Source organism: Mustela putorius, unplaced genomic scaffold (genome assembly GCF_011764305.1).
Source record: "Mustela putorius furo isolate JIRA1106 unplaced genomic scaffold, ASM1176430v1.1 tig00003859_pilon_pilon_pilon, whole genome shotgun sequence".
NCBI classification, from domain to species: Eukaryota; Metazoa; Chordata; class Mammalia; order Carnivora; family Mustelidae; genus Mustela; species Mustela putorius.
In genome coordinates, this window is record NW_025422011.1 from 25,615,075 (window position 1) to 25,637,942 (window position 22,868).

At 51.7% G+C, this 22,868-nt stretch overlaps 1 protein-coding gene across 2 annotated transcripts in view; it reads left to right on the forward strand.

The window, feature by feature from the left end:
• USH1C (USH1 protein network component harmonin) overlaps positions 1 to 22,868 on the forward strand; it is a 46,415-nt gene that overhangs the window by 13,901 nt on the left and 9,646 nt on the right. Inside the window, exons 5-17 of one of the 2 annotated variants that reach the window (XM_045066160.1) lie at positions 86 to 194; positions 329 to 353; positions 553 to 610; positions 934 to 1,028; positions 2,855 to 2,939; positions 4,043 to 4,102; positions 4,265 to 4,321; positions 4,633 to 4,775; positions 5,810 to 5,875; positions 6,235 to 6,359; positions 9,423 to 9,496; positions 20,402 to 20,521; positions 21,529 to 21,579. In XM_045066160.1, the coding sequence (XP_044922095.1) occupies positions 86 to 194; positions 329 to 353; positions 553 to 610; positions 934 to 1,028; positions 2,855 to 2,939; positions 4,043 to 4,102; positions 4,265 to 4,321; positions 4,633 to 4,775; positions 5,810 to 5,875; positions 6,235 to 6,359; positions 9,423 to 9,496; positions 20,402 to 20,521; positions 21,529 to 21,579 (1,068 nt within the window). The remainder of the gene's footprint in view (positions 1 to 85; positions 195 to 328; positions 354 to 552; positions 611 to 933; positions 1,029 to 2,854; positions 2,940 to 4,042; positions 4,103 to 4,264; positions 4,322 to 4,632; positions 4,776 to 5,809; positions 5,876 to 6,234; positions 6,360 to 9,422; positions 9,497 to 20,401; positions 20,522 to 21,528; positions 21,580 to 22,868) is intronic. The other variant, XM_045066161.1, reaches the window with a different exon arrangement.

A 22,868-nucleotide genomic window follows, 5' to 3' on the forward strand; every position in this document is an offset into this window, starting at 1 on the left:
CAGGCCTAGAGCCTCTGGGGGCAAGCCTGTCTTGCTGCCGGATGCCCCCTCAACCCGGTGCTCATTCCCTCTGTCTGTGGCCAAGGTAGGGGATGAGATTGTGCGGATCAATGGCTACTCCATCTCCTCCTGCACCCACGAGGAGGTCATCAACCTCATCCGCACCAAGAAGACTGTGTCCATCAAAGTGAGACGTGAGTGAGGCCAGAGGGTATGGGGCGCTGATGGAGGCATGGGCTAGGGTGGGGTCAGCAGCAGGGTCCCCAGCTCCTGGGGGAGGAAGGGAGGGCAGAGGAGCCGTCTTAACCCCCCTCCCTTTCTCCCACAGACATCGGCCTGATTCCTGTGAAGAGGTGAGCAAGACCCGCCTCTGCAGATAGACCCTTCCCTGCGGGCTCAGGGGTCTGGCACTGGCCACAGGGTCTGGCGTCAGCCAGGCTGGCACTGCTCTTGGGCCAGCGGTAGCTGGAGGCTCCCAACTGGCAGATCTGGATTTGGAGCCTAGCTCCTCCAACATCTCTAGTAACGCTCTTCTTCTTTCCCTGCCCCCAGCTCCCCAGAGGAACCCCTCAAATGGCAGTACGTGGATCAGTTTGTGTCGGAATCTGGGGTAAGGGCCAGGACACCTGCGATGTGGTCTCGATGGGGTTGTCTTCAAGGAGGAGCAGCCAGTCCCCAGAGAGGGCTTGCCCCAGAGATGTGCCTCTAGGGGCTTCTCACAGGCCCTCAGGGCATCCAGAATGTCCCTATGGGTGGTGGGCCCTTAGCCAGGCCCAGCTGGGGCAGACATACCCCCCAGGGACATAATGGTGAGCAGTCTCATTGGGGGGGGGGAGGGGGACAGCAGTGCTTGCTCTAAAGGGCTTTATGAAATCAGGAAGCTACTTGCAAAGATGTGGAGGCCCAGTGACCCTTATCCCGTCCTTCCTCCAGGGTGGGCGAAGTAGCCTGGCCTTCCCCGGCAGTCGGGAAAACAAGGAGAAGAAGGTCTTCATCAGCCTAGTAGGATCCCGGGGCCTTGGCTGCAGGTGGGTGGCTGGCGTGCCCTGAGGCTCAATATGGCCAGGAGACCCCAGGAGACCCCTAACACCTCTCCCTTTTCTTACCACTGCTTCTGAGGAGATGCCACTTCTCAGTGCCTGTTTTCTTCCCTGAGGTCCACAGCAGCCCTATACGTCCAGAGGGACAGCTCTAACAGGCCCATTGTACAGATGACAAAACTGAGACCCAAAAGCAGAGCCATGTTCCTTTTGTGGGCCCTCAAGTCACAGCAAAGGGAACCTGTCCAGCCTGTCATCTCTGTTACAGTTCCTGTGTCATTTATTACCTTGTGGGCTCCCTTAAGTGGCATCCAGGGAATTGCAAACAGGTCTCGGGCCAAATGTGGGGTGTTCTTACTAAGCACACAGGTACTACAGTTACAGATCTATGTTCCAGCCCCCACTCCGCCACCTAGGAGCTCTAGAACCTAGGGCTAGTCGCTTAGCCACTCTGAGCCTCTGTAAATTGGGGATAAGAATACCCACAAAACCAGTTGTTGTGAGGAGGGTTGAGATGACAGAATTAAAGTAACAGCTCCATGCCTAGTAGGTGGCAAGCAACCGCCAAACATTAGCAATCATTATGTGAGGTTTTTGTATTATTTCCATTCATTCACTTTTTTTTTTGAAATTTCTTTTTATTTATTTATTAATTTATTTATTTTCAGCATAACAGTATCATTATTTTTTCACCACACCCAGTGCTCCATGTAATCCGTGCCCTATTTAACACTTTTTTTGCCAAGATAAGTGATTAAAAAAAAAAAAAAAGTCCCTCCTTCCTAAGAGATTAAGAGATTATATTGTAGAACATAGTGAACATGGAGACCAGCCACTGGAGAGTTACAGCAAAGAGTGACAGCAGAGAGTGACAAGGACTCTGATGGAGCTATGTTCTGCGTCAGAGACAGGCACATAGGTCTCCCGTCCCGGGCTCTTTCTAATCAACTGGTGGTGGCTGCCTGGAGTATATGGCATTTGACCCTTGAATAACACAGGGATCAGGGGTGCTGACCCCCGGCACCATCCAAAACCCAGACATAACTTTTGACTCCCCCCAAATTTACCTGCTAATGGCCTACTGTTGACCGGGAAGCCTTACTGATAGCCTAAACAGTTGCTTAACACGTACTTTGTGTTTTACATACTATATACTATTTTCTTACAGCAAAAGAAGCTAGGGAAAAGAGACTGTTGTTAAGAAAATCGTAAGGAAAAGAAAATGCTTTTACAGCACTGTACTCTAAGAAATCCATGTGTAAGTGGACTGATGAGTTCTAACCCAGGTTGTTCAAGAGTCCACTGTGCTTTGAGAAGAACTCTAAGGCTGTATCTAAGTTTAGTGGGAAAGAATGCTGCGATTGATTAGTGATGTCTGCCACAGATGTGGGAGGGGAAATGATGTACAAATGCCATCCTTGGTGGAGGTATCTTGGGAGTACTGAGGAGGGAGGAACTAGCTGAGGCTTGGGATAGAGTAAGGAGGTTGGTGAGAACCTTGTAGAAGAGATAGCATTTGAGTCTTAAGGAATGACTAAGAAAGTTCTAGAAAGAGAAAAGAAACAGTATGTGCCATGTATTGGGTAAGGGATTGCGTAGCGGGGAATGAAAAATAGATTTTGTGGCTGTTTCCTCAGGAAAATGAGGCCAGACAGGTAAACAACAGAGCACAATGGGTAACTGAGCCTCATGGGTGACCTGGGTCCTGAGGGGTCAAAGCACTGGACATGCGGGAAGAGGGGATAAGACACTGGGAATGAACAATGCTGCAGGGATGAGTAGAGCCTCATCTGCATTTCCCGTCTCTTCCGCAGCATTTCCAGTGGGCCTGTCCAGAAACCTGGCATCTTTATCAGCAATGTGAAGCCTGGCTCCCTGTCTGCCGAAGTGGGGTTGGAGGTGAGTGACCCTCGCATGGCCCCAGTGGGGGGATGGGTCAGACTATGATCGCAGAGCAACAGAGACACAGGCCCTCCCACACAGCCCTCTCTCAGCAGCCACTGGCCAATGATTCCTACCCACCCCCATGGGAAGGCTCACGTTCGAACTTTCCACAGTCTTCTCCAGCTCTGAGAGCCTTTGGTCCTGAGTTTGGAAATGTAGTAATAATAATTTACATTCACTGAGTGTTTAATAGGTAGGACATTGTCCTAAGGCCTTTAAAATTTATACAAATTTATAAGAACTCTTGGGGCACCCTGGGTGGTTCAGTCAGTTAAGCATCTGCTTTTGGCTCAGGTCAGAATCCTGGGGTCCTGGGATCCTTGCTGCTCAGCGGGAAGTCTGCTTCTGCCTCTCCCCCGACTCATTCTCTCTCTGCCCCAAAATAAATAAATAAATAAAATATTTTTTTAAAAAAATAAAATTTATAAGAACTCTGAGAATTAGGTACTGTCATTATCCTCATTTTACGGATGGAGAAACAGAGACCTGCAGAAAGTGTGCGCTTTTTCCATGATCAATGTACCTAGTGTGATAGGGCTGGGATACAAACCTGGTCTGGTGCCAGAGCCAGAACCCTTTCTCTCTACTTTGGACAAGTTACTCCTGTTTCTGTGCTTCAGTTTCCTCTAGGGAAATATCCTTCCTTCTAGAGTCATTGGATTAAATGAATTAATACATATGCTTCAGACTGCCTGGCATGTAGTAAGGGACAGACAAATGTTAGCTATTATACAAATTGTTATTATGGCTCAGCATATTCTCTGCTATATGAGAAACCCAAAGGATCCTATGTCTACAAACTGAGTTTTTAAAGTGAATGTCGTAAATTAAGCCAAAGGAATGAATCTCTAAGGGCATAATATTTGACAGCTAATAAAAGAGATATGAAATGGAGGTGTCCTGGGAGCTTTCTAACTGCTGTGTTCATCAGGAAGAATTGAGGTGCTGCCACTTGAAGGCTCGATATCTGACCCTGGCCACGAGGGGAAGCCCTTCCCGTGGATGAGTGGGTTTACAGGTAGTGCAAACACGCTGATCCCTCTCTATTTCTCCACCAGACAGGGGACCAGATTGTCGAAGTCAATGGCATCGACTTCTCCAACTTGGACCACAAGGAGGTGAGATGCGGGGTCTTGGGTCGCTGGCCATTATCATGTCTACCATTCACTTCTCTTCTCCCTTGCCCTGCCACGGGGTCTGAGACCGTCTGTGCTCTCTGGAGGCCTCGACTGCTCTGGTCTGTCGGGCTTCAGCCAGCTGTCCTCTTGTTCCACCACCAGGCCGTGAACGTGCTGAAGAGTAGCCGCAGCCTGACCATCTCCATCGTAGCTGGAGCCGTAAGTCCAGAATGCCTTCATAGGGGGCACCTAACCCCTGACCTCCAGCCCCAGCCATTCAGACCCCTGATCTCAGCCACACCCTCCTGGAAAAGGCCAGAGGGTCTCCGTTCCTGAAGCTCTGACAGAGCGGAGGGAGAGATCTCTGCCCAGCCAGGAGAAGCTTGCTCAGAGACGACCAGGAACCACAGTGCCTGACACAGGGGCCACGGTGATAAGAAGACAACCTGCATCTTGGTCCCCGGGGCTGTGGCAGTGGATGCCCAGGTTCCCTTGGAGACTGAGCCGGGGGCCTCTCTTCACTTCCCCAGGGCCGGGAGTTGTTCCTGACAGACCGGGAGCGGCTGGAGGAGGCCCGGCAGCGCGAGCTGCAGCGGCAGGAGCTTCTCATGCAGAAGCGGCTGGCGATGGAGTCCAACAAGATCCTCCAGGAGCAGCAGGAGATGGAGCGACAGTGAGTGGAGTGTGGCCAGCCAGGCCTCCCCTATCCCCGCCCCACACGATGTGTCCTGGGCCACCTTCATCCTGCCTTCATCACATGGGCCCAGGGGTGATCTGTGCATCCATCCCTTGTCTCCAGACCACCAAGCTCTTCCCTTGTAGCTGAGGAGAGCCTCTGACTTCCAAAACCCAGGAGTACGGAAAATGAGGATACTACTAGCAGTAGCTAACATTTGTTGAGTATCAGTTGTGGGGCTGGCATTGTATCAGGGCCAGTATTTATGTTTTACTTAATTCCCACAATAGCTCTGGAAGATATGTGGTATTAATCCATTTCACAGGTGAGGAGACTGAGTGGTCTTATAACTCAGAGAAGTTAAGCCACTTGTGAACCAAGTCACATATGGCCAAGCTGGGTGGGATTCACGGCTGTCTGTGGTAAGAAGGCCCACTCTTCCCGGGGTTGGTTGAGATGATAGACTGAGATAATAAATGTGATGAGCAATTCACACACACACACACACCAAGACCTACTGTCAAAATCCAAATCCAGATACATCCTAGGAGTATAAAGAGAATTTGGGAAAGGGAGGTGGACAGGATCGTCACCTCTTCCCCATCACAAAATTAGCCTAGAGAACCAGTTCTGGAAATACCTCTACCCATTGGCCTGGCCTTGACCGGAAGCCCTGACTATATGGGGTGGGGCCCTCCTCCTGGACAACCTCGCTCCAGCCAGGCCCTGCCTGTCCTCAGTCACCATATCTAAGTGTTCGCAGGTAGACACGGAGTGTGGCCTCCTGCGATCAGCCTCCCATCCCTGGCAGCGCCGAGTCTCGACTCAGCAGTGCCAGACAAAACCACACCGGAGTCCAGGGCCCAGATTTTCTTGGACCTGCTCCCCCCGCATCCAAATCTGGTCCAGGCATCCTTGGAAGGGAGCCTGGAAGAAAAATTTTAAACTTTTCTCAAATCAGGAATTAACTACAAGAAGAGTGAACTTCTCTTGCATGGAATCCAACATGCCAATGTGAACTTGTATTTCAGAAGGAAAAAGGAAATTGCCCAGAAGGCAGCAGAGGAGAATGAAAGATACCGGAAGGAGATGGAACAGTGAGTGCCCGGGTCCATGTGTCTGCACACACCTGTCTGTGTCAGAATTGTGGCTGGCCAGAGGCCACCTCCAGGCCTAGTTTGCCTGGCCCTCTTGTCCCCTGGTGAATCCTCCTTTATTTGTAGCCATTCCATAGATCTAGGAAAGCCTGTCATGTTGGGGTAACTAGAACACGGTCCTATAATCCCCAGGCTGGCGTTCCCACTCACTGTAGAATACAAGGACCAGGGCCTGTGTTTTCTTCACCGCAGCCGGAGCCGCACAGCCTCTCCCCAGGCTGTGTAGGGTTTCCCGATAGGCAGACGGGGAGCCTGCGAAAGTCCTGACCCCAGTCACAGGCATGGGGATCTTATTTCAGGATTATAGAAGACGAGGAAAAGTTCAAGAAGCAGTGGGAAGAAGACTGGGGTTCAAAGGAACAGCTGCTCTCACCTAAAACCATCACCGCCGAAGCGCACCCAGTACCCCTTCGCAAGCCTAAATGTATGTATCACATGCTGGGGGAGGGGCTTCCTTCTGGGGCCCGGGGTTTGGGGAGTCTCTAGACAGAGATGCAGATCTTCCTCCATTTACCAACGCCTCCCCAGGTGAGGAGCCCATGGCTCCCTGGGCTGCATTTTCTTCATGAAGGGGCAGTCGCGTGCCAGGGCCCTGGGGTGGGAAAGATCTCTCTGTCCCATTGTTCCCGGGGACCAGGCTCTCCCCCATGACAGAGACTCAGGCAGGTGGACGTCTCCCCATGCCCTGGGGCTGCTGACCAGGGAGCAGAGAGCTGTGGCAAAAGCGAGCAGCTCATGGGATCATCACCTCGGTTTGCTGGGGGACATGTTGACATCCTACCTGGTTGTGAGTCAGAGGTGGGTGCAACAGCAGCCAGAAAGAGGGGAAGCGCTCATGTTGGAGAGGACACTGGGGATCTAAGGCTGATGGGTAACTGTGGGGAGAGCTTACCTAAATTGGGCGCCCCTGCCACCTGCATCCCCGTGTGTGCGCTAGGGTCACCCCCCTTCAAGGATGAAGCTGGGGAGAGGACTGAGACCACTCTTAGGCCTACACTGTGGCCATCCTGGGGCTCAGCTCCCTCCACCCTTCGCACCTCCTTTCTTCATTGGTCCTGGGTTCTTACCTCCAATTTCATGGCGGGCCTCCACCACCTGCTCCCTGGTCCACCTGTCAACCCCAGCTGCCAGGATGTCTCTTCATAGGGCAGCTCACACCTCCAGGGCAAAGTGGGGACGCACGCTCCATGCTGCTCCAGTGGGCTGGTGGTAGGAAGCCAGGCCAAGGTGGCTTGGGGGCCATAGCATCCACGAGTCCAGAATTCCATACTGAGCCTTACTCTCACTTTACGTGACAAAGGGCCAGTTCTACTGCAGCTGATTATGCTCAACTGACCTGGGAACCTCTAGAGATGGGGTGAACCTATACCTAAGAGCCAAGATTCCTCATCTCTGCTGTATCGCAACCATTCAGGATCTTGTGATGGGGTCTGGACAACTCTGGCCCCAACTTTGGAGCCTACCTGAGCCCTAGAGGGACATCATCTTGCCAACACAGTCAACGAAGAGGTTGGGCAGGGCATCTGGATGGTTCCATTTCACCCCTCCCTGGTGCAGGTCAGACATCTGCTAGCACATTCCTTCCTGGCTGTAGGGCAGGGTGTCATCTCCCGCTCCTCTCTGAAGAACAAAGCAAGCTCTCATCAGCCTCCCCTCACAACAGTTGGTATTAGTCAAGGATGTGGCCAGAGCTAAATTCCTGGTGAATAATCTGTTTTAGTCAGGGAGCTAATTTGCTCTTATGAGTGAAACAGGAGCTTCAGAAGGAGAGAAATTGATTTTAATTGCTTCTCGTGAAAGTAATCCCAGTCAATTTAGTACCTTTCTAGAAATTGGGTCTTGGCTTCGGAGCAAACACACCCTCTCAGGAACTATAAAAAATAAAAACCCTTTCTCTAGCTATTTATTTATTTAGTGCTCCTAAGCCAAATCAATCTTCTTGAATAAAAGGAGGAAGAATTCCCTTTGCTTGAAGGTATAAATGTCTTCTAAGCACGGGATTGATGTCCCGAGCCTGCCCGCCTATGCTGGGCAGCTGCTGCTTCCATCCAACTCTATATGCACCAGCAATTCCATCTCGTTTGGGAATGTCAGGAAATGCAGGAAGGCCTCCAAGCCAGCTCAGCTCCTGCCTCTCTCCCCATCCCTGGGAGGCCAGAACTGTCCCTGTTACCCTGGGCCAGCAGGGACCAGGCCTCCGCTGCCTCCTCCTGGGCCACTCTTCAGCCTTGAGGCCCTGTTAGCCAATAGGTTATACCTGACTTGGGGGTTTGTGCCTGGGAAAGGTGGACCGTACATTTTTGAACAGACAGGAAAGAGTGGGGAGCATCTCTTGCCTGGAAAAGGAAGCTGCTCATCGTAAGTATGTCAGTGGGACCGGCCGCTCCTCTCGCCAACCCCTGTTCCAGGAGCATGGCCTGCCTCCCCATGGCTGACCCAGCAGAGCGCCAACATTCTGCTGAGCTGGGACAGATTGTCAAGAGACCCCCAGAAGAGCTTTCTTTAGCCCCAGCAAGAGGGAGGAGGATTATTAAGGATCCCAGAGTTGGAAGCACCCTTGGGAGATAAAGAGGTTTAAATAAGATTATTACTAGGCTTTTCTCTCCATCCAGGACCCCAACCATTAGCCTCCACCCCCAACAGACCCCACGGTTTAGAAGTTCAGGTTTTTCCTATCACACCATTAATGAATCATTTGTTTTCCTATTGTTTTATTAAGTAGTCATTCTTGTTCGTAAGAAAGCATCAATGTTCCACTGTTGAGTGAACATAAACTGGGCCAAAAGCAAAGGAACTTAACTTAGAGCCTTTTCGTAGATGGATGGGCAAGTTCTTCTAATTAAGATTTGAAATATTAATAAGCAGCTCACAAAAGACTCATACACTCCCTAACACAGTCCTAGGGAGGCCAAAGTCCAGGTTGGAAGCCCCTGGATTGGATGATCTGCTATTCTCCATGCAATGTCAAAATTCATGTCTTAATAACCACACGTCTCCCCTTTGCTCTTTGGCATTTCCTCACCTACTCTGGATCTCCATCCCTGCCCACATAGCTCTGACATCCTCTGGGGATGCAGAGTTCCCCAGGTGGTGAGCAGCAGCCAGGAGGACCTGTTCTTCCATTGTAAGCCCTTGGCACCAAACGTGTTTAATAGTCAGATATTCCCATTCTCCGTCCCTCACTTCCCAAGTGTCAGTGGAATGCTCTGCAAAAAGGTTTCTCACTTGGCTGTCAGATCAGAGGCCCCTGTCATTACCCCATTTTGCAGACAAGAAAACTAAAGCTACTGAGGTTGAAAACACTCCATGCACCATCCCAGAGCAAAGCAGTTTGGTCTGGGCCTCTGAGCCCCGTTTCTGCCCCTCACATCATTGTTTCTGGAGAGGAGGGTGTCGTAGGTCATCAGGCTCCTGGGAACCACCTCCGGCCTCTTAGGTCTCCCAAGCCCTTCTCGGTTCACCAGTTTCCTCCTCTCTTCCCGGGTAGCTGATCAGGGAGTGAAGCCCGAGCTTGAGCCAGCAGAAGACCTGGATGGAGGCACAGAGGAGCAGGGAGAGCAGGTTTGCCGCCCCCGCTTCGCTCCCTGGCCTTGCTGCTCTGCTTGCCCTGCCCGCCGCCTCCTGCTAGCCCTATAGACACCCAGCCCTAAGGAGCTGGTGGGGACCACGGGTGGGTGCAAAGCTCCTGCAAGGCCAGCTCAGTCCAAGAACGGCATGCAAGACCCGAGGACAGGACTGGTGACTGGGCTGGAACGTCCGCTGGTACACACCAGAACACCAGAAAGAGGGGTTCAGATATCTAAGTACTGCCCAAGCCCAGGTCCTTCCTTTGCTGCTCTGGCCTCTCCCTCAGGACTCCCTAGATATCCCCAAGATCCAGCAAGTAAGGGGTTAAGGCTTGATCCAGCAGAAGGCTTTCCAGATCCTGTTCTAGAGCTCCAGCTGGTCAGGGTGGGTAATTATTTCGGGGATCCCTGCTGGCCCAGGGAGCTTGAGGTTCAAGGTGTTTCCCTGTCCTGCTGTTGCCTGGGAGAGCAAGCATCCGGTGCCCTGGTGATCTGGCTTTTCTGGGGGTGGATGCCCCTGAGCTGCCTTTCCCAGAGGCGGCCCCGGTCTTTGCCTTCTTTCTCAGCATCAACGGTGGAGCACGTGGGCTGCGCCATGAGACAAGGCAGTGTTGTTCCGTGTGACAGAAGTTCTAGGCAGAGCCCCAGGTCCGCCTTTGTCTTGAGCCATTCCTTGGCGGGAGGGACGAGCCGTCAGGAGCGGCCCCGTTCTCTTTCAGCAAGGCTCTGTGTTCGCACACTGCAGCTGTGATTTGGGCAAGCTCGTCCCCCCCACAAGGGCTATCTCTGGTTTTCTGGCACTAACTTCTGAAGCCAGTGTCCCGGGGAGAAGCAGGTTGGCAGGGCCCTAGGGAATCAGGGCCCATCTCGGGCCAGCGTGGGGCCTGCTTGGTGACCCAGGTGAGGCCGGGTGATTCAGCTCGAGGGGCAGTTCTGCTGCTGTTGGGTCTGCTTGAGATCCCGACCCTGGGCTGCTGCCCGGAGATGACCAAGCCAAGCAGAACCGCAGCTCATCTCTTTGTTCTCTGTGTTCTCCCAGCCTTTGGGTGGTTTTATCGTTACGATGGCAAATTCCCGACCATCCGCAAGGTAGGACTCGAGGTTGGGTGCTGTGCCGTTTGCCACTGGGTTTGCTGTGGGGTTTGGCCTTTCCAAGCCTTGTTTTTTGTTTTTCCTGTGAACTCTAACCTGTGTGAGCTTGACCGTTCGCTTGGAGGGCTGACCCTGTCCATGTGTCCCTATCAGGCTGACATCAAATGCCAAGGGGTGTCACAAAAGCATTGTGGGGGGGAGGGGGGTAGATTCGGGGAGTGAGACCCACCCGAGTACCATCTGGCACTGCCTGGGTCAGCATCAGCCCCAGGAGGCACAGGGCAGGGGTAGGGCCACAGCAGGAAGCTTCTAGTTTGTTCCTCTGCCAATGAGAAACAGAGGCCAAGACCAGAAGCCCCAGGCAGACAGTGGCAGATCAGGTTGGGTATACACAGCACAGGTTACCGGGTTATTGGCTGCCAGGCAGGGAGCCGCTGCGTCGTTGAGACGAGCCACACCAATCCTGGAAGCATCCACATGTGCCAGAATAATGCATTTTTCTGGTCCCTGGGCCTTGAATTTTCTCTCTAAATCTTATTACCGCATCTCCAGGCCCCATAAAACTCTCGTCCTTTTTCTCCCTAAATCACTTTGACATTTGATTATGAAGCTGCTGCTCTTAATGTCTGTAGATTGGATATTTGAGATGACTCGGCATTTGGAAGTCAGGCATCAGCATAAATCTGGGTGAACTCATTTAGGCATTAGCACTCGACCGGGTTTTTCTCAAGGCATGTCGTTTTCCCCGGAAACCAGAGCGGGGAAAGCTGGATGACCTTGATGATATGTAGCTTCTCCCTGCCTGTAAAATGGGAATACTTAATGTTCAGGAAACTTCTCCCCTCTTCCTCCAACACAATGCTGTTGAAATAATAGATGGCAATATTATTCCTGACAGAAGTTGACATCTTTACCTAGGAACACAAATCATGACCCATATGACATTGAATCAGCCCAGGACAGAGTACCACGGGGCATTCCTTTCCACGTTGCCGTGGTCTCAGGAAGGACCCAGTCTCAGAAGACCATCTTTTTCATCCTACAGCCTGACTCTTAGGCTTAGGATGTCTCATTGGGTTGGATTTCTAATTCTTCTCTGTGCACTGTCTCTATTAGAACTGACCTAGAGAAGACGGTGCACACGCGCACACACATATACATGCCCACGGACAGGATTTTACTGGAAAAAATAATTAAAAGGAGATGGATAGGTAAAATCCTTTCCAGGTACAAATAACCAGCCAAATGTAAGAGAATGAGCATTTCCTCCACATACATACCTCCCGCAGGAAATCATGTCACTTGGAAATTGCTATTAGTAGAGGAGACCCATTTTCCTCTCTTCATTAATTCAGTATACCTGAACAGCTGGTATTTTTGTTTTCATTTCATTTCTAAAAGCGAGAAAGCTTGCTTCCAGGTAGAAGCCAGAGTATTTCCACCCCCCCATCTGCCTTCCAGAAGGATTATTTGCCATGAATTTAACTGACAGCTAAAAGGACAACAGAATCACATCCCTCGTGTTGGCTCTGAAAATCCTTTGTCACTTTCTCAAGAGCCCGTGACACGCCTTGTGTCCCAGCAGCTAGAACACCAAGTCCCCAGGTAATACACGTGGCTATCTACAGCCATGATCGTCAATGCACAAAATTGCCCTGATCTGAGAAGATAAAGATCCCATGTCTTATTCCTAACCTGGCAGTAAGTCCCTCTGGCGTTCAAGGTCCCCAGGCCAATTCTGCATCAGTGCCTGAAGGACCCATGGTTCTAAGGCTTTCACTAGGACTCCTGAGTAAATCATGCAAACCAGCCCTACTTGCGGGAGCCCACTGTCCCGCAGGGGAAGTGGATTCCCATGCCACTGAGTAACCTGCATACTCGGCGCTGGTACGAGGTCAGGAGACAATGCTTTGGGACAGTTGAACCTCCTGCATCAGGAAACAGGTGCTGCTTTCTTGGAAATGGGTCAGAAACTGTCACATCTGCCTGCCCCATCCAGGAGCCCTGGCTCTAAAATCTTGGTACTGATAGCTTTTTTGGTTGTTGTTGTTGGGGGAGGGGTGTTTTATTTTGTTTTGTTTTGTTTAATCAACAGAATGGCCATTCCTATCACGGTGCTCCCTGTGGGAAGTCATGCCCTTATTCTAGCAGCTGCCATTAGGCAGAATGTTCTTGGCTCCTCTCGGGGGAATTATTATCCAATCTATGATATGATGGCAGCGTTCATCTATCACCTGAGCCAAGAGTCTATTGAACATGGTAGGCAAGGAACCAGGCAGGACGCTGAAGCAATGAGAATCATTTTCTCAAGCAGTTCATAGAATTATCTGGGGGTGGACCTCTATCCCCAAGATGGAGGACCACCTCCAAAGCATATTATGTGTGCATGGAATTGGGGGTTGTCTTTAGGAGGGGAGGCAGGCTGACTCGGTCAGATGTCCATAAATATACCCTGAGCCTCTCTAGCTGTGGACACAGTTTTATGGCCGGTGCTGAGAAACTCAGTTCCTCGTTCCAGGCCTTCCATGCTGGGATGATTCAGGAATTCTGAGAGAAGACCCCCGGAAGGCTTGTTGGGCATGGGGGTGAGCTCCGTGAACCGGCAGATTTCTTCCTCCCCACAGAAATACCCCAGAATGCTGACACTCTCTGCTATCCCCTCTCCTGAGTGCAAACTCTGTCCTCTGTGCTGTGTGTGATGGGGCTGGTGCTTCCTCCGGCCGTGCCCCCAGGGGTTGCCAGCTCACGCAGGCATAGGAGAAACTGTGTAGGATCTAGAAGTCTCCGATGCAGGTTCTCGCACCACCACTGACTAGATGTTTGACACTGGTCAAGGGGCTTCACCTCTCTGGGCCCTGGCTCCCTCATCAAGAGAGTGGCGGTAATCCCTGCATATGAGATAATCAACATAAATCCACAAATAAATATTAATTTTCTTCCTTCCTTACCCCTTGGCTTCCTTGCAACCTCATAGGAGAAGCAGCCAGGAAACCAGGTTTTATGAGTCCAATTCCAGCAGGAAAAATAAGGAGTCTGTTTGCTTTACATCTCCTATCCCAAATCCTCTTGAATTGTACAATCAGTATAAAGCAGTTAGGGCATCCTCTTCCCCACCCTCCTTTCCCATCCTGTAGTTTCTGGCTAATCCTCAGTTCAGGGGCCTAGTTTAGAGGCCTCTACAGGATTAAATGGTCTGCAGCTTAAGCATCAGAGCAAAATCTGTTGTCCCTGGCTCTCAGTTCCCAGGTCTGAGGCTGGCTGCCACCTCTTAAAGCTTAGGACAGAGGATCTCTGCAAATGAGTCTTGCCAGCTCTCCCAGATTTTCTATAGACTCTCCCAGGATGCATCTCTGTTGCCTAACCATGAGACACATTTCTCTCCGGATGATGGAGAAGGCATGTGCCCAGATACTAGGACATAAATACAATGTATTTTATTTATATCATGCTCTCATGTTTCTAAAGCTCCTTTGTAGACGTTATTTTATTGGCTCTGATGGCAAGCCTGTGGGACAGGTATTTCTTCTGTATTGGAGATGAGGTGAATCGGGCCCAGAGAGGTTAAAGAACTTGGCCAGGGTCACACAGCTAGCTAGTGAATGAGCAAGCCAGTTCTTCTGGCTGGCACAGGGCCAGCAGTTTGCCTGCCCTAAACATGAGGTCCAGTGCCCAGGGCAGAGGGGCACAGCTGGGGGGTGGGCCCAGCACAGGTTGATTTTGTGGTGTTGTCTGTGAACTGAGCGCCCTGTTTGCCGTGCTGTGCCAGCATCGACACGACCATGTAACCCTTGTCATGTAAACACTGCCATGTCTGCTCAGAAAGGAAAGGATAAGAAGAAAGCCAAGTATGACAGCCTGCAGGAGTTGAGAAAGAATAAGAAGGAACTAGAGTTTGAGCAAAAACTTTACAAAGAGAAAGAGGAAATGCTGGAAAAGGAAAAACAACTGAAGATCAACCGTCTGGCCCAGGAGGTATGTGTCCTACTCAGAGGCTGGGTGAGCGTCCCAAAGGTCAGTCTCATTGTTCCCCGCTAAACTCCCAGGGAACCAGCTGGAGTTGTTTTCCCCAAGTGGAGTCCAGGGATGGAAGGGGCCCTGCCCTTCTGCTCAGTCTGGAACGTGGGTTCATCCCACCTACGCAGGATCATGGAGACTAACTTCTGGCTTAGATATATGTTTAGAACAGAGACTGGACTCCTTGCTCAAGCATGGGTCTGAGGATAGCCTCTCTGCCCAGATGTCACACAGATGGCTAGAGACTTGAGTCTGTCTCCTCCATCCCAGCCCCACCAGAGTATGACCCCAAGGCTAGGCCTGTCCAGCCTGGGTGCAGCTATGAGATCTCTCTCCCTACGTAGGGTATGACCCCAAGGCTAACCTCTCTGCCTAGATTGTAGAACTAAAGTTAGCCTTCCATCCACCTATCATCAGGTCCAAGTCAGTTTGGAACCCCTACCCAGATTATGAGTCCAAGACCAGATTTCCCCAACTTGGCTTGGCTCTGACAGTACGGTTCTGAAGCTAAACCCCCTTTGTGCAGATGTGGTGGCTAAAGCTATTCTCCAATGAGTGTGAGGCTGCTTCCATCAACATAGGATATATCCAGGGGCTCCTGGGTGGTTCAGTCCATTAAGTGTCTGCCTTTGGCTCAGGTCATGATCCTGGAGCCATGGGATCAAACCCCAAATTGGGCTCCTGCTCAGTGGGGAGTCTGCTTCTCCCTCTGCCCCGCCCCTCCATTTGTGCATGCCCATTCATGCTCTCTCACTCTTTCTTTCAAATAAATAAAATTTAAAAAAAAAATAGGCTGTATCTGAGGGCAGACCTTTTCAGCCTGGAAATATATCTAAGGCTGTCCCCTTTAAGACATGACAAAAGCAATCATCCAGCATGAATAATTCCTACTTCCTAGGTAGGAGTTGGGTGACCCTAACTCTCTAGCTATTGGAGATGTTATTCATTCTGTTTCTCTTTAATACTTCCATGAATCAGAACGCCAAGCTGATTAGATTACAAACCAGAGTAATCCTGGAAAATGTGAAGTGCATTAGGTCTGGCATTAGGAATGAATAAGCTACAAAATTAAAAATAAAATCGAACTTGCACTTATGAGGCCAAGGCAGGCTGGAGGGGTGGAAAAAGAGCAAAGTAATTTTTAGAATGTGCTTGGAACTTTAAAAAGGGCCATTCTTGGAGAATCAGATGAACTTTAGAGTTCCTGGGGACCCTGGGAGCCTAATCCCAGCTAGTTCCCCACAGTGCATGAGACCCTCCTCTGAATTAGCCTACAAGTGCCACTCAGCCACCTGATTCCTCAGCACCCTCTCCCTCGTCATTTCTGCTTCTTCTGGGGCCAGCCGAGACAAGCTGGGGTCTTCGTCTGGAAGAGTGGACACACCCAACAGTAGTTTCTAAGGAAGTGCTTTCTGCTACTGACTTGAGCGTGCCACCCATGTGTGACTCAGTGTGCCCTTTGTCCTCTCCTTTTCGCACTGTCCTTGGGTCCTAGGTGTCTGAGACCGAGCGGGAAGACCTTGAGGAATCGGAAAAGATTCAGTATTGGGTGGAAAGGCTCTGTCAGACGCGCCTTGAGCAGATTTCCTCTGCTGATAATGAGATTTCGGAGGTAACCGAGCCCTTCTTTCCACAGACGCCCTCCTGCTGCCTTCAGAATGACCCACTCTGGGGACAGCGGGAGGCAGGATAGCCACCGGCAAACTTCAGTGTCAGGGCCACACTTACCAGCCCACTCCGCCTTGGTCTCTTGAGGAGGGGGACAGATCTGTATATCTCGGCTCCTCTCCAGAGTGACCACTAAGTCCTAGCTCATCTGAGATGGTCTCCGCTAGAAGTGTTGTCCTGTAGTCTTTGCTAAGAGGGCCCCTCACTATCAAGTCAGTTCCAGTTTAGATGATAATCGTATGATTACCTCACTTATCACCCACATGTGGCATAACTTGTCCCGCATTGGACACTCCCTCCTAGCCTTGACGTGGGCTCACCTGAGCACCTAGGTGACAGAGAAGTGATACCCCCATGATTCTGGCTTGTGGGCGGTGGGGTCTCCAACAGCGAAAGAAACAGAAAAGCATTATACTCAATGTATTGTGAAGTGGAGCCTTAGTCAGACGATTATAGAATTTCCTTGCAACCCCCCAGATGACCACGGGGCCACCGCCTCCCCCGCCTTCTGTGTCTCCCCTGGTCCCACCCCTGAGACGTTTCGCAGGCGGGCTGCACCTCCACACCACTGACCTGGATGACATCCCCTTGGACATGTTCTACTATCCCCCCAAGACTCCCTCCGCCTTACCTGTGATGCCCCACCCTCCACCCTCCACCCCATCCCCCAAGGTCCCTGCACCCCCAGTCCTTCCGTCATCAGGCCACGTGTGTGCCTCATCTTCACCCTGGGTGCAACGCACTCCACCCCCCATTCCCATCCCTCCCCCACCATCTGTTCCCACCCAAGACCTGACTCCTACCCGCCCGCTACCCTCGGCACTGGAAGAGGCACTGGGCAACCACCCCTTCCGTGCTGGGGACACAGGAAATCCCACAGAGGACTGGGAGGCAAAGAACCACAGTGGGAAGCCCACTAGCTCCCCTGTTCCTGAACGGAGCTTCCCACCCACCCCAAAGGTACCGTCCCTGTTCTGCATGCTGCGCTGGAAAGCAGAAAGAGTGGGTAGGGCTGCGGTGTTTCCCCCATCCTCCTCTGCTCTCACGAGTGGAGACTGGAAGAAACATCACTCCAGCCCATTTTCCAGGAATGAGCTCTCAATCTGCACGTTGTGGTCTCCCTGCATGTGCGTGGTTTCTACTGATTTTGAAGTACTATCCTGCATGGTGAATTGCCTGGGATTCTTGGGATGAGCCACTGCGTATCCATGTCTGTTGGTTTCTCTTTGTTCCTCTTGGCTAGTATGGGCTGGTAACATTCTGTACGGTACTTGCAAGCCTGTGTTACTGAATAGCCAGAGCTCTGTGTCACAGCCAGTCACTTCTGGATATAAGCTCAGACAACCGGGAATATGAGAAAAGGATCCCCAGGTTGACAGGGGAAAAGAGGGGAGGCAAAGCGGTGAAGCAGTATTAAGCTGTGTAAATGAAGTGATGGCTCTGTCTGGTGCAGGGTTTGGACAGTACAGCGCATTTTCTATGGAGTTAGCCAATTCCGCTGGCTTGGAGTATAATACCCAGAAGTTTCTGGCCAACTTCCAGCTATAGAAAAAATGAAGACAAAGAGTTCCTAGAAATCTCCAAATTTACTATAAAAAGACTAGGGTTGTTTTGTTTTGTTTTTTCCTCCCCCTCGGATGTCAGGAGGCTGAACAGTGATCTTTCTCAAAAAGACATATTTCTTAAAATTGTTCTTAATCCAAAGACAATTTAGGAAGAGGCAATCCCCAAGGAAGATATGGAGCTTTGATCCCATGAGGGGACAAATAAAATATTCCTCTGTTGCAGTGGCCGTGGGAGGCCAGGCTTGAGTCAGAGTTAAAGCAGCTCATATCAGCTAAGGGTAGGAGGTTTGAGAGAGGGCAGTCAGTAGAACCTGATCAGCTGTTTTTATTAATCTTCTCTGCATGAATTTGAGGCCCAGTATGAAGAAAAGAATAATAAGCATTTCAGAGCATTAGGGAGAGCCTGGGGGAAGGTGGGAATAAAGAAATTGCCAGGTGCCCACTAGGCTGAAGCTTCTGTCAGGGGACTCTCAGAGGGACTCCTTCTCAACCTCTGATGGGTCCTGAGCCTTGCAGCTCTGACAGAGACATATCTGTATGTTCCAGGGATGTCTTGTCTCAGAACCCAGCCAGGAGCGGGTTTACAAGGGGCTGAGTTAGCCTGACACAGAGGTCATATCCTTTCTGTGAGTCCCCCCGTCAGGAAGGGCAGCAGCTTTTCCTTGACAAATGTGATTCCAAAGCACTGATTGAGCACCAGCCTGTGTCTCTGTGTGAGGCTGGGAGAGAGGGGCAGTGCTGCAGGGGACAGCGAGTATATTGGCACACCCGTGTTTTCCCGGACTTTGCCGTCTGCAGAATAAAAGGCTGAGCAGATAGGACTCAGCTATGAAATGGCACAGGGCCGGTGCTAGAGGGAGGATTCATTCTAATGGGAGCTGGAAGGAACCTCTGCAGAGTAAGGGGCTGATGAGCTGAACCTTGAAGGATGACAGTACATGGAGGTTGGGAGGAAGGGCATGGAAGGTACAGGAAATATACAGATGGTGGGGAAGAACCACCTGGGTTTGAACCCTGGCTCTACCACTGGCTGGAGGACTTTGGGCAGGCATTACTTCTCTTGTCTGAGCCTGGGGGTTCTCATCCGTAAAATGGGAATGCTACTGGCACCTACCTGTTATGAGGATCAAATGAGTGAATCCATGAACTCATTCAAAGTTAGTACTTAGAATGGTGGGTATGTAGTGGGGGCTCAGTAGACGTTAACCATGATCAGTGACATGGTGACACAGTGACAGGATATAAGAAAATTCGGGTGAAGCTGCGAGCATGAGATTAGAGGTAAACTCTATAGGCTTTTTTATTATTATTTTTTTTTGATGGAGAGATAACACACAAGTGGGGAGAAGGGGCAGAGGTAGAGGGAGAAGCAGGCTTCCCTCTGAACAGGGAGCCCAACTTCGGGCTCCATCCCAGGACCTGAGCCGAAGGCACATGCTTAACTGACTGAGCCACCCAGGCACCCCGACTCTGTAGACTTTTGAGTCGAGTCAAGATTCAAAAGAGAGTCCAGTTTTCTCAGACTCCTCCAGGAATCACCAAGTTCCCACTGTTCGTTCCCGATCAGAGAACCGGGAAGGTTGAAAGTTCCTCCCACATAAGGAGCCTCTGAAGAACTGGACCTAAATGTCTTAAGTGACATCAAGGTCAGGGCTATTCCTGACCTGAAGGCCAGGGGGCTGCTATTTGCTTAGCTTCAGCCTCCCGTGTCAGCACTTTGGCCCGTATACCCCGACCCTGCCGCAGCTGCTTCTTGTGGCATCCCCCTGAGAGGTGTCACTGACAGCACACAGTGTAGGCAACCCCACGACTGCGTCTGAACACCATCCCGGCCACCAGCAGACCTTGGGTGCTGGGAACAGTCCTGTCAGCTTGGCACGTATGCCTGCCATACCAGACCTGCCGGAAGAAGGTTTTCAGGACCATATCTACCCCCAGGTACCATCCTGTGTGCCCAGCATACTACTAAGTCCTTTATTCATTCAGCATGTTCAGTGAGCATCTACTCATATACTCATATACCAGCCACTATGCCTGGCACTGGAGAACTACTGTAAAATGGGCAACCCAGTCCCAGCCCAAACCACCTGGTAGGGACAAGAGATAAGCAAGCAGGAGACTACCGTGATATCTGGGGGGACATAGGGAAATATAGGTGCTGTGATGAGTCAGAGCGGAGAGAAGAAGCTCAAAGAGAGGTGCTCTGTGTGCAGTGGGGGAATGGAACTGTGGTCAGAAGAAATAGCCTTTAGGGAGAGAGGAGACTAGATGGCACCCACGGCCACTGAGAGAGAGCCTGGGAAGTGTATCCTCTGTGTGACAGGGGCTGCTGGCACTCCTAAAATCAAGCCCCTGATTTCTCAGAGCCACCCAGTAGTTTCTGTGGCCTCAAAACACACTTTGGCCAATGGACTTGTCTCTCTGCTAAAGATCACACCAACCTCCAACAGGGTAAATGACCCAGGGGGCTCAGCCAGTGCATGTGTGTCATGGTGCCATGGTTGGCCTGGGCCACCCCCACCATGCCCTCATAGGGGTTTCTCTTACACTAACCCTTGTAGACATTTTGCCCAAGCCCACAGCCTCCACGAGGCCCTGGCGTGTCCACTATCTCCAAGCCCGTCATGGTCCACCAGGAGCCCAACTTCATCTACAGGCCAGCTGTGAAATCCGAGGTCCTGGTAAGCCCCTTGGGACCCCTCCAGGGCATCTCCAGAGGAGCAGATAAGGGCTGTCTCCTCTGGCTTCCACTGCCTCTGGATGGAGAATGAGGTGGGGTACAAGCTCACATTACGAGCCAGCTTCTGACTTCTTCTTGACCAAGAGATGAATCCATGCGGGTACCAAACAGGCTGGAGCTCCCTCTAGAAGTAAGAATGGTAACAGCTCAGGCTTACCATTTGCCCAGCATGTGTCAGGATACTGAGGCTTAGAGGGGGTATATCGGTTGCCCAGGGCAGAGCCAGATCAGACTCCAGAGCTCAAGCTCTTACCTCCACTGCCATCTTGCTAAACCTCCAGTGAGTCCATTGGCCCTGGCCTCGGCCTCTAAGTCCTGGCGAGGCACGACAGGGAACATCTCAGATGGGGGACCGTCCAAAGAAGAGCCACTCACGCTCTCCATCTCGCCTCTGGCTCCATCTCAACTCTCGCTCCTCTGGACTGGGAGTGTGAGGTGTGGTCCTGGGGGAGCAGTAAGGTCTGTCCACCCTCATTCGCCTACGGCTGAGCGACTCACGCGGAACCCCATGTCCCCGGAGAGGGGTGCCAGTCTCAGACTGGCCTCGCACCCCCGGTGGGAAGAGAGTCATGCCAGAATTTTTCTTCCCCTTTCAAGGAAACCCTATCCAAATGTCAGGGCAGGACAGCTCAGATACTTATTTTGAGCTTTTGCTGTCCCGTCAGCTCCCCAAAGAGCAAAGTTCACGCCCCTGTGATAAGCCCTGCGGAGGTCTGCGTGCCCGTCCTCCGCCTGGTGACAAAGGGTGTGTCTGCTGACTAGAACCAAGGAGCTGCTGTACCTGGGGGTGTCGGGCCGGCCCCCGACATGAATCAGGCCGCCTCTACTTGGAGCGGGAAGTTGGCAGGGCAGCCCCAGGCTGGCAGGCCCGGGGTCTGGCACCAGAGGGCAGACGAGGCCTATCGGTAACATCCAGAGTGGAACTTTTTTTTTTTTTCCTTCTGGCAGCCACAGGAGATGTTGAAGAGGATGGTGGTTTACCAAACAGCGTTCAGACAAGTAAAGCGATCCCCGCTGTGTGTCTGTAGACCTCCCCGCCACCCCTGTTCCTCCCGCTCCAACTTCTCTCTCTCTCTGGGAGTACCAGCTGGCTCTGAGGTGATCCGCCAGAACCTCAGGCCCGAGCCATGTCCCTGTTCCCTGCAGCCAGGAGTGGGGAAGGGTCTCGTATCAGGAGGGGACCCCAGCCTTATTAGACCCTGTGCCCCAGCTGAGAAAGCAGCAGGAACCCTGGGGGCTCTGCTCTTTGGCTACTGTTTGTCCAAAGAGGAACAGGAGAGAGGGTCACAGAGGCCATGCTGGGCCCTCGCTCCAGCCCTGGGAGAGAAGGTGCCTCCCTGCCCCTTCCCTGGTCTTGTCCCCTCAAGACGGCTCTCCCTGGCACTAAACCGGTCAGGGAGGAAGTGGCAGTCCAGGTCCTCTACCTGTCCGGGGTGCTTCTGGGTTCAACAAGGCTGTGGATGTCCTTCCTGGCCTGTGTGTGGTATGAGGCAAGCCGCCACTCACTTTCCCACCTCCTGGGGGCTTGTGTTCACAGTGCCAGCCATCTGATGGGCTGTCTCGCCACCACTTGTGGAAGAGATCCCCAGATAGAGAAAGCTCTTGCAGCCAACCTCACCTCTCACCCACCACCAGACTACAGGTGTCAGCCTCACATGGGAGTTTGCGAAGGAGGCTGCTCCCAACCCAGGACTGGGGAGTGACAGGCGACAGCTAAGCCCGGGCCAAGTGCCGTGTCTGAATACTTAAGGCATAGAAACTTACGTAATCTTTACCGCAACCCTAGGAGGTAAGTAGATGAGAAACTGAAGCAGAGAGGTTAGGAAACGTGCCCATGAAGTCACAGCTGTTGTCAGACCCTAGATTTGCATCCAAGAGGTCGGGCTCCTACTCACTCCACCATCTGCACTGGCAAAACACTGTGATCACAAGGTAGACATTTCAGGCCTCGTTTAGGGCACAGACAGTCCTCCAAGGGGGAGAGGCTGAAAGGGAGGAGCCCAAAGACCCAGACTGGAAGTTGAACTCTTGCTCTACTACCCACTGGCTGGCTGACCTTGGGGGGATGAATGTCACCTTTCTGGGCCTCAGTTTCCCCATCTGTTGGGTGTAGGGTTGGGCTCCCTCTTCAAGGGCTGACCAGCTGTAGTGGCTTATATGTGCATGATTTAAATTCGCACAAGACACAAACCCTTGCAGTCATGCCCATTCTAAGAGCAGATTCTCACAGGGAGGGAGAAGGAGAAACGCACAGCCAGCACTGTCCAGTTTCCTAGAAATAGCCAGAA